This window comes from Protopterus annectens, chromosome 3.part1 (genome assembly GCF_019279795.1).
Source record: "Protopterus annectens isolate FY-2018-M chromosome 3.part1, PAN1.0, whole genome shotgun sequence".
Classification (NCBI taxonomy): Eukaryota; Metazoa; Chordata; order Ceratodontiformes; family Protopteridae; genus Protopterus; species Protopterus annectens.
The window spans coordinates 1,910,150,969-1,910,163,388 of NC_056732.1; the positions used below are offsets into that span (position 1 = coordinate 1,910,150,969).

At 40.4% G+C, this 12,420-nt stretch overlaps 1 protein-coding gene across 1 annotated transcript in view; it reads right to left on the reverse strand.

Annotated features, from left to right (window-relative positions):
* LOC122797954 overlaps positions 1-12,420 on the reverse strand; it is a 507,423-nt gene that overhangs the window by 219,350 nt on the left and 275,653 nt on the right. The window contains exon 7 of the mRNA XM_044066475.1: positions 9,679-9,783. Within this exon, the coding sequence (XP_043922410.1) occupies positions 9,679-9,783 (105 nt within the window). The remainder of the gene's footprint in view (positions 1-9,678; positions 9,784-12,420) is intronic.

Sequence of the window (12,420 nt, forward strand, 5' to 3'; positions counted from 1 at the left end):
GAAAAAAGTTATGGACATTCAAAAGCCATGTAGCTGAAACACTTGATGTCCTTAAAGAGTCATTTGCATATATCCCATAGGCCTCTATTACAGGAAGTTTTATGGTATCCCAGAGAGAAAACTCTAGCCTGTCTATGTTTTTTTTATGAACTGGTTTGTCTGCGTGAACTTCTTACCCTTTGGTTGGGATTGTCCAGTTGGGTAAAAGCACATATTATCAGGGAAGGTTTTGGAAGAAAATCTCTAGAAAGTAACAATGCATAATATTGCACAGATCACCCCTTTCCTGAAGTGCTTCCCACTCACCAGGCAGGATAGCATAAGAGCAAAGAGCACCACCCTTGTTTTTTCTTCAAGATCTAGGGATGGGCTTTTTCATACCTACAGTTAACCCACAACTTTGGCATCCTTTGTGCCTGTGCATGGGAGTAATCCTAAACAAACTGGAGGGATATTATCATTATAGTTCCTGACTGTGCTGAACTGCAAATGACACCTGCACATAAACATGATTGCCCTCTCATCTGCACCCCACCTAGTATGTCTCAACCATAGGTACAAATGCAAAGCACAAACACACATTACCTTTGCCATCGTAGCAGGGCCCCATTGCTTCCCATATGCACATGTGCTGTTACACACCTGCTGTCAAGGAAGCCACCATATATATTACTCCATGTCAGCTACATATACCAGTCATATCCCTATAAAATTCAGACCTCTACATATTGTGCCACACTCTAGATGACCCCCTCTGTGCAGTGCACATGAAGCTCCAACAGTGTATTTACTGCTGTCTAGCCCAGTAATGTAATGAGCCATGCTGGTATCACTGTGTCCATTGCTATCTCTATGTACTTCCGCAAAATATTCTCAGTGTTATGTTCTGCTGTCCCCTCTACATATACACATGTCCTCTACAGACAGTGGTAGCATAAGTTGGATAAGTTCAGGTGTCTAGAGAGTGATGGTCTTGATACATGCACTCTAGATACATGGGCAGTGCATGTAAGAGAGATAGGCAGCACCCTTAAGCCCTTAAAAGATTGTGTGAGGGACACAGTGACGCACAATATTAATGTCATGGATGTTTGCAACTATACTACATGGCAAAGTCAGAAATGTATAAATGACATGATGAAATGGACCTCAAAGATGCCGCACAAGATTACAGCAGAGAGCACATTAAGAAAGGGTGGCCCTCCTTCTAGTATAGCATTCACTGATGATGGATCATTCTGGCATCAATGCATGGTTATAGTGAGGAGACAGGTGCCATGCTGGAAGGAATGGAAACATATTCTGGAAGAATTGACATGCCAGGTCATTAGCCTTAAAATATAAACTGTAAGGCAACTGTGCCCAGAATGATGCTTGGGAGCTTGCACTGACCACTGACAATTTGCTCCATAGGTACATTGGTCATTAACTTTCAGAAGACTGCCTGCGCATGTAAGTTTGTTACATTTGACACATGAATCCAACTGTCATCAATATGCAAATCACAGGGTATGAATGAATGCACAGCAATCACTGTCATCCAGTTATGTACTCTATTCTGTATTCATCACGACACCTGTTCAAGATGGACCAATACAGCAGGTTGTGATCAATGCCTATCCAGGGTTTGATGAATAAGCCAACACACAACTCATCTCACAGTCTCAGGACACACTGACAGTGTCTGACTCCATTCTGTGCGGAGCATATTCACTAACCAGGTTGTCATTATGGCCATCTTTCCTCAGACCTGGGGGTTGCACAGCTTAGCATAGTGCCATCCAGATCAAGAGGTACTTGACAGCACCATCACCACTGATAATCATGAGCTTGCAGTCTCAGACTGGCACAGTATATCTGATGCACAGATACTGCCTGTATAGACCTCTCAACTTTCCCTATTTGGGAGGAATGTTCCTATTTTCACGCCTGATTCACCCCTACACAGGATGCCCCTATTTTTAGGTTTGACTTACTCCTTCATACTAGATTCTAAATCCCTATCATCACATATGATTTTTGAATAGGTCTAGTACTCAGAACTATATAGACCTCTCAACTTTCCCTATTTGGGAGGAATGTTCCTATTTTCACGCCTGATTCACCCCTACACAGGATGCCCCTATTTTTGGGTTTGACTTACTCCTTCATACTAGATTCTAAATCCCTATCATCACATATGATTTTTGAATAGGTCTAGTACTCAGAACTATATAGACTTCTCAACTTTCCCTATTTGGGAGGAATGTTCCTATTTTCAGGCCTGATTCGCCCCTACACAGGATGCCCCTATTTTTAGGTTTGACTTACTCCTTCATACTAGATTCTAAATCCCTATCATCACATATGATTTTTGAATAGGTCTAGTACACAGAACTATATAGACCTCTCAACTTTCCCTATTTCGGAGGGATGTTCCTATTTTCAGGCCTGATTCACCCCTACACAGGATGCCCCTATTTTTAGGTTTGAATTACTCCTTCATACTAGATTCTAAATCCCTCTCATCACATATGATTTTTGAGGGTCTATATTAGAACACCGGAGATTCAGAATTTTGAGTGTTCTAATATCGAACCCTATGAATCGAAAATTTAAAACATCGAACATTCAGAACAGCAAATTTTTTCCCAGAGAAAAAATTTGCTGTTCCAAAACACATACACACAACACAAGCACACCAAACAAACAGCAATCTACACACATACACCTAAACTCTTACACCTAACCCTACACTAAACTATACATACACCACTAACTATCCACTTACCTTAACCCAGACCCTAACCCTACGGTCTGTCACTATCGCACAGTCACCTCACCCGCGCCCTAACCCTAACTCACCTACCCCACCCTAAACCTCATGTCCACACAATCGCACACTTACCTGACCCACACCCTAACCCTAACTCACCTTACCCACCCTAACCCTCACGTCCACACAATCTCACACTTACCTGAACCCGACCCGTAACTTTCCACCACAGCACTGAAAATACCGAAGCAACAGAAATAGACAACCAAATTCTTTCCCTAGGAAAAAAATTTGGTTTTCTGTTTCTTCGATATTTTCAGCATTCGCTGAAAACGGTCAATATATAAACACTCGAAATTTTGAACATTCAGTGTTCTAATATAGACCTGATTTTTGAAGATGTCTAGTACACAGAATACCACACAGGTTAGTGGCAACAATAATTTAAAGAAAGAGAACACATATCTTACATATCCCTTTTTCAGAAGCAAAAATAAATGAACTTGTGTGGTAAAATTTTGCAGTAGAGTCCGTTAAAGTCTACAGATTTGCACTATTTCATAATGTGCTTACATTGTTACATCATTTTGTCAATCTCTGTTTTTTAAAAATGTGTGTTCTGAGTATTATCCCACATTCCTTCTGGAAGCTTGGAGAGTTATGTGCTATTTGGTATTCAGATTTTATGCTCATTAGATACCCTTATTTTTAGCTGGATGTATCTGGTTTTCAAAGGCCTCTGCTCCTATTTACATTGTCTGCAAGTTGAGAGGTATTCCTCTGTACAGCAGGTTAGCACTGATGCACAGATTTGGCCATAGTCACAGCATGACACAGACAAGATGGTGGCTCTTGAACTCAATTAAAGAATGTACACAGCTGTTCTCCAGTCACAGCTCACAGCTGCATACGCTGAAATGGTTTCCCGGAAGATGCGACCCAGCATTGCTAGGACCCCAGTGAGACCATGGAGTCTAGGGACAGTTCTATGACTGGTCTTGACTGGTCAGTGGTAGCACACATACAGTCCACGGAAATCTCAATGCAGCTGTTAGCAAGTCCTGCCACTAGTATCCTGTACTCCATTGTTGCTCTTGACCACAGGCATACACGTACCAGTTGTGGCCAGATTGGATGACCATTGTAAGGAACACAGTCTGCTCCTTCTATGGATGGAGAAACAGTACAGCTCTACTATCACTGAGGTAGTTACATCATAGGGCCACCTGGGTCAGGGGTTTCTTGTTCAGTCTGTTATAGGTCCTGGTCGACTGGTTTTGCTTTCTACATTTTCTTGGGGTATGCGAGTAAGTGCATTCTACACACTTCATTAGCCCAGCTGCACAATTCAACAGTGTCTCCCCATAATTCCCCTTCACAGTGGCCCCACTGGAAGGGCCAGTAGTGTCCACCACTATCCACTCAATGGGGAAGTCAATAGCACTCCTTCCCATTAACCTTCTCTCTGTCTGCATTGAACAGCAGTTCTCCATCCCCTTATAGTGCAGGCAGTCAATGTGGCCATGGACATCTGTATAAATGACAATGGATGTATTTACACCACCATCCTCTCTGTGTGGCACAAGTAGAAATAGCTGATGTGCAGTGAAACATGACCAAGCACTGCCTGGCATACCCGTTAGAAAACACTTCATGCATCATTTATCATAGGAAGTTACCAGTATATTAGCCCTGAGGCCCTTACAAGCCTAGCCAAGAATTTAGCCCATGTTCCGCTTAAACATTCCCACTTCACCTGCACTGCTATGTAGTGTGCTCAGTGACATTTGAGGGGGTGTGTGGTGTTACTGCTGCTTGACGTACATTGTCATCACTATCTTTGCTACAGGACAATCTGCTCATAGTTGTTGTGGATCCTGCTGCCAAAGTACAGAAATGTCCTGGTGATGACAGCTGACCTGACTGCTTCCAAAAGGTCATGTTATGGCATATGCAGCATGCTACAAAAATCTGACAATGCTGTGGCAGGTGCATAGTGTAGTGCCTCCAGTATCCTCCTGAGATATACCCAATGTATCTCCAATTTCTCTCTGAAAAGTCTCTCCGGTTAGTATACTAAGAGCTACACATACCTTGGTATCCATGAGCATAGGCAGTTTATGTCTTCCACCAGTTCCAGTATGTGGGATGTATAGATCAACTACAGCCTGTTTGATGTCTCTGTCTACATGAAAGCAAACTAGTAGCTCCAGATGTGTAACTGACAGAACGTTAGCCTCTGCTGGCACCATTTTTGTTTGCACTTGCTTTTCCATCATAAACCACGTGACCACTGGCCAAACTCAGTAGATATTGATGTACTATTGTTGCCCCTACTCCATGTATTGCTGTTCTTGCAACACTGATTTTATGATATATATATATATATATATATAGTCTATATTATATGCGCCAACGCTTAGGTTGTCGAATATGATATGATCGACACCTATTCAGTGAACACACAAGTCATCGAATCCTCAAAACGCGGAAATACAAATGACCAAATTTTTTTGTTTGGCCAACACCGTTCCACCCAGTGACTAAAATAAAACATACTTCCCACAACACCGCTCGCTACATACTACCCACCCAAACAAAATAAATAAACCACATACACACACTAACCACCATCCTAACCCTAAGGTTCATAACTATCGCACACTTACCTTAATAAGCTATACTCAAACAAAATAAATAATTCACACACATACACTTAACAAAACCCTACTTCTAACCCTTACATACATTACTATCTATGCACTTACCTTAACCCACATCCTAACTCTAAGGTCCGTAACTATCTCACACTTACCTTACGGAGCTATACCACAGAAGGGCCGACTATGCCGAATCAGGAATTCGAATTTTGCGGTTTCTGGCATTCAGTGCACTCACAGTTCACTTAATAGGTGTCGATCATGCCATATTCAACAACCTAAGTGTTTGTGCTTGCGATATAGACCCTATATATAGATATATATAGATATATATATATATATATATATATATATATACATACACACATATATATATATATATGTATATTATATATATATATATATATATATATGTATGTGTGTATATACACACACACACACACACACACACACACACACACACACACACACACACACACACACACACACACACACACACACACACACACACACACACACACACATACACACACCTTATACTCCTTTCCCTGTGTGTGTGTTACATAGCTGCTCAATAGCACTATGTGATTTTCTGAATCACTATGCTGTTGTGCATTCTGGATGTTTGTGCAGGAATGCACTGATTTCTTCACAGTTTGCAATGAATACCCACCGTGATTACTACCACAGCGTATCATAAATGTCCTCTCTCTCTCTCTCTCTCTCTCTCTCTCTAATTTTTGAACATCAGTTACTGCCATCATCTTTTCTGCAACAAGTGGAAAATAAAAATGCTTTGCTCAATACACTTTTATTGTGCATCAATACCTTTCATCTTAATATCCACTTCTGCAGGTCTGTATTAAAAAGGTGTCTGGCAGTCTGTGCATCCAGTGGGCCTTCCTGATTAACAAATACACATGATATATATATATTGTCCATGTTGTTGTGAACGACCTGAGACATACCTCCCTGGACTACATGAAAAGAGACATGGAAGAGCTCTCTGATCTTGTAGCCCAGGCAGGTATGACCCTAGCCCTGAGTAGCATCCTGCCATCACCCAGAATGATACCGCAGTACAAGGACAAAATGATTGACATCAACAATTGTCTAAGCTTCTGGTATCATTCTAAGGGGATCCAGTATCTATCTGCTTGGGAAGATATGGTCAACAGACCACAATGCTTTGCCAGAGATGGGCTGCACCTGTCGCCACTGGGATTCTGGATACCGGCTAAAGTTTTTGCCGCCCCTATAGTGCCTTTTTTAGGCAAGGTTCAAATGCCAAATTCACCACCATAATAGGAACAGGCAAGCAAAAACTGGGGGTAATGCTACTCAATGCTAGAAGTCTAAATCTCAAAATGCACTCACTTGAGGCACTCCTTAAAATGGAGAACATCAATATCTGTGCAGTGACTGAGACCTGGTTCAAGGCTCTACAGAGCACCCCTGCATTACCAGGCTATAACTCATACCACACTTTTCGGCCATCTAACCTTGACCAGAACACCAAAGGCGGAGGTGTGTCCATATTCATTAAGGATATACACACCTCCAGGCTAGTTGCTCAGCATAATGCATCCGAGGTTATCCAAGTGCAACTAACTCCGGGCAAAACTGCAATCCAAACTGTAGCTTGCTACAGATCCCCCACTATGCCCCAGGATTCCCACTTCTCTTTTCTTAATATTAGGGTTCAACCAAACACCCTAATAATGGGTGATTTCAACTACCCCACCATTAACTGAGAAAACTACTCATGTACCAACTCCTTCGCTCAGTGCTTTCGGGAATTCATATATTCCAATGCCCTGGATCAACTTATCCACAACCCCACCAGGGGCAACAATATCCTAGACCTAGTCATTACCAACATGAGTGACCAGTGTTCCACACATGAAGTCAACTCCTCGTTGGTCAGATCTGACCGTAAGCTAATCACCCCAGATAACCGCATCCCAAACCACAGTAAAAAATGTCTCCAAAGCCAACTTCATGCTTCTTAAGACAGAAGTGGCGAACTTCAAGACACCCATGCAGACGGACAATACAGTTACGACTGCTGAATCCTACAAAATGCACTCTATAAGCACTTATACATGTGCATGGATTGTGCTATCCCAAACAGAACCAAGACACTATCCTCCAAAAAAAGGAAGGCAATCTGGTGGTCCCCTGCCATAAACAAATTCTACAACAGAAGGAAGAAACTGTTGCAAAAGAGATTAAAATCCCATGAGTGGAGGAGCTCCCTGGTCAGCCTCAGTAAGAAGCTGAGATCCCTTATAAGATCCTCCAAAGCTAGCTACAAAAACACAATCATCACTGATTCTAAGGGCAACCACAATGCATTCTATGGCTATGTCAAGAATCATAATGGCAACACCCAGATTTGCTCTGAGTTACAGCACAACGGCATGAAAATTACAGAACCAACAGATATTGCCAACATCCTGGCAGATAGGTTCAGTGCTAACTTTACCCCCCCTCACCCCCTAAAGGGCCCATATCTATACAGGAAGAATGCAGAGTCCCTGTAATCACATCTATGCAAGTAAAAGCTGCACTCTCTAAAACCAAAAATACAGCATCCATGGGACCGGACAACATCCCAGGCTGCGTTTTACACAAACTTCAGAACGGACTGGCTCCCCACCTAAGCACCATGTTCAATCATAGTCTCACATCAGGCTTTGTGCCCACTGAATGACACACAGCAACAGTTATTCCACTCCACAAAGGGGGAGTCAGCACGGATCCTGGGAACTATCGCCCTATTAGCCTGACGAGCCTGGTCTGCAAGGCCATGGAACTTATCATCATGGAACTCATAAACAAAGACATTGGTAACCTCCAAACTCTGGACCCCACCCAGTTCAGGTTTGTGAAAGGCAAATCATACCTTCTGAACCTGATCGACTTCTTTGAGGCAGTCACCAAAGCTGTAGACGGGGGTAAGGTGGTTCACATAGCCTATTTTGATCTCGCCAAGGCTTTCAACACCATCCCCCATTCTGTAATTATAGCTAAACTCACTAAACTAGGTATAAATCCCTATGTCACAAAATGGGTTTCCAACTGGCTCACTGACAGAACCTACACTGTAAAAGTTGCAGACTCCAAAGCTGACGTCAAACCAGTGACAAGTGGAGTACCACAGGGTTCAGTCCTGGGACCTCTCCTGTTTAGTATCTACTTCTCTGAAGTACTAACACAGAAGGCCTCTGGCTAATGAAGTTCGCAGATAACTGCAAACTGGGAGCCATAGTCGAGTCCCCAAATAATGTGGACATCCTACAGAAGGGCCTCACTGAGACAGATGCCTGGTGTTAGAGGCATGGCCTCAAGCTCAATGCCAAAATGTGCATTGTCATCCCCTTTGGTAAAAACTCTGTACCCATGAAATACCACATAGATGGCAGTCTACGTAATGCGAAATGTGTGATAAGAGACATTGGGACCCAGGGGGACAGTAGTCTCTCCTTTGATAATCACATTGCCACAGTAGTCAGGAAATCCTTCTGTGTGGCACACCTCATCACAAAAGGGTTCTCATCCAGGAAAAAAAAGAGGTCATTGTTCCCCTCCACTTGGCACTCATTAGACCCATTATAGAGTACAATGCCTCTTTTGGAATGTACTTCACAAGACATCTGCAGCAGCTGGAAAGGCCACAGAAGTACCTCACAAAGAGGAATACTGGCCTCAAACAGATGCCCTACACTGACCATCTCAATAAACTCCAGCTTTACTCTGCAGCGTATTACCTGCTCCGAGGAGATCTCTGCCTAACATATAAAGCTATGTCAAACTATGACTCAATATATATCCCTTCATCTTATTTTTATTGTATAAGCTCATTTTCACCTTCTTCTCTGCTAAGTGACCTTTATCTGTGTATGTAGCCTCTTTCTGCCTTCTTATCATGTTAACTTTTTTCTTACATAAAATTAAGGAAAAGCTACTATTGTCTACCATCTGAGCTATGGAGTATTAATACAGAAATAAAAGGGTTGACTTATATATTTAGATTTACTTAACACCCATGTTGTCAGATATGAAATTGTTGTCTGCAACCCTAATAGACTCCCATATATAGTATCGTCTTCTAGAACATCAGATAATTTGACTGTTAGAGAAAAGGCTGCAGAATGGTACATCTTTGTTAGAAATTATAAAATTGTATTAAACTGCATCATTGTCACATTAGAGGAATTAATGCTTCATAGTGGCTTGAAGTTCTTTCAGTGTACTCACTTGGATAGGCCAAATGAAACGCAGGATGTTATTGATGGTAAACAGTATGCAACTTCTTCCACAGTTTAGGAGAGGATAAATAAAACGCCGGAAGCCTTGACAGTGCTAGAAACAGAATATGAAACAATGTTACAACACACATCCATATGAATGCATGAGCTAGTTATAACTAGGAACACAGAAGAAATAAGGGTGAAAATAACCCAATAATTCCTCAGAAGTTGGAGAAATCAGGACAAACTTGTAGTACTTTACCAGGATTTTATTATCACGCCACACGCTGTTAGAAAGCACTCCAAAACACCAAAAAAACACTTCGTATTAACGCTATTTCAAGTCACTGGGTTTTCGTATTTCACCATGCACTTCATCAGATAAAAATAAGCAATTTACCTACTACTTTTATATCATTACTAATTGAATAATTAACACAATTAATTAACAATCATTACATTTAAAAGGGTTTTGAAACCTTTTTTTTAAAAAAAAAACAACAATCAAATATTCCACTGAATAAAAATATATATAAAACTTTCAGATGAAATCTTAAATACAGTGTTACTTCTCATTAAACTAAATAGAACATTATTAATAAATGTTATATATAAATATCACATATCTTATAACTTATAACAGCATAATTAAATTGTTTAAAATGCTTAAAACTTCACTTTGTAAAAGTGTTGGAGTTCATATAATCTGTGTATTGCATCACCATCTAGTGGTCATTTACATAAATTGCAGCTCATCTCCCTTGAATTTTAACTTAATGAATGTATTAAATATCTAACTATTAAATGAAATAAAATTAAAAAAAAATGTTTTAAAAAATGTCATATAACAACATTTATACCTATTACATAAATAGGACAGGGAAAGTTACATCAATAAATTAATATATACATTATAAATAAAAATATAAAATATGTTAAAAATAGTCTGTTATAATTTAGCTGCTCTCAATTTTAGTAGAGGTAGGATACTGGTGTATTCATTTAATCCTGGTGTATTATATGATTATAGAGTCATCTGCCACCAGAGTTTTTTATATTCCAGTTTTTCTTCCCAGGGTCCTCCTCTAATATCCTTCTCTGTGTGCTCAAGTACTGAGAATATAAAACTAGCTTGTTCACAACTATAACTATATAGTTATAACTAGAACTGTGCAGTACTTACAACAACAATTTTCTCAAGACAGATGAAACTAAATAATGCAAAGGGTAACAAAAGTAAGAAATAATCCCTGAAAGATGAAAGGAGAACCAGTCCAGAACTGTACGACTAAGACTATAATGGCAACGTGAAGATTCCAAGGTCCACTTTGCCAGATGGTGTGTGGGCATCATGGCTGGTCAAAAATAAAACATTGTTCGCTCCTCAACAGAAGGTCAATAAATGCAAAAAAAATACTGTCCCTTTAATGCAATGTCTTCTGAGAGCAGAATGGTATAACTCAAGGGGAGTATGTGCTTTTATAACGGATTTAGGTTGCAAAATTAATAACTTCCTCATTAACCTTTACACTAAACGGAAGGTTAGAAAAGAAGCAAAAATGCCACATTACGAGGTCACAAATATTACTTCTTAAGAAGAGGGATAGGTAAAGGTAAAGCTTTTGTTTTACTTATATTTGCAAGTTCCTAGCAAGGTCATCACAATCTAGAAAACAACTGTACCAGAGGATAACATAAGCCTGTTTGGGCTGGGATCTACTTGACCAGTGTTAGGCTGAGAGGTTAAGGCCACAGAGTACTCAGTATGATGAAATGTGCACCGTGGCCATTTTGGTAGTACTCAGCACGGTCAGAACTGAACCGAACAGACTCTGCTTGTAGAATTTCCAGCCTTATATGGTCAATCCTTTCTGAGCAGAAGCATGTAGTGGCCTCACATTCAATGCAAGAATGGCTTTCTGCTTCAACAGACAGGCTACACTGTAATGCTCCACACATCTCTGTGGGGTCCCCATGTATACTGTAATCCTCAAGCACACCTACAAATTATGGCAAGTGGGGAAAAAACTGAAAAGTACTAGCCCTTGTCTGTTCTCTGCGACAAAAATGCCACTGAATAGCATTACAGAAATATCAAGAGAACAAATGTTGCTTAGTGGTTTAAGGTTGGCTTTACATACTCACATGAAAGGACTAAATCAGACTCAGGATATAAGTGAGGAACAACTGGAAGTTTTTCTCATAATTCTGCATATTCTGAAAATACAGAGTATGAAGCCATATTACAGAATAATTACACTCATCCTTCTGATACTTCTCTGGTTATATCCTTCACTACCGGCATCATATATCTGTTTCATGCTAACGCTGAAGGATATAATCACACTCATCCTTTTGATACTTCTCTGGTTATATCCTTCCGTATTGGCATCAAATATCTGTCTGATGCTAACACCGAAGGATAAAATCACAGTCATCCTTTTTAATAATTCTCTGGTTATAACCTTCAGTATTAGCATTATATATCTGTTGGATGCCAACACTGAAGGATATAAACACACATTCTTTTGATACTTCTCTGGTTATATCCTCCAGTATTGGCATGATATATCTGTTGTATGCTAACAATGAAGGATATAATCACGCTCAACCTGCTGATACTTCTGTGGTGATAGCCTTCAAAATTAGCAAAATATATCTGTTTGATGCTAACACTGGAGGAAATAATCACACTCAGACTTCTGATACTTCTCTGGTTACATCCTTCAGAGTTAGCATCAGATATATG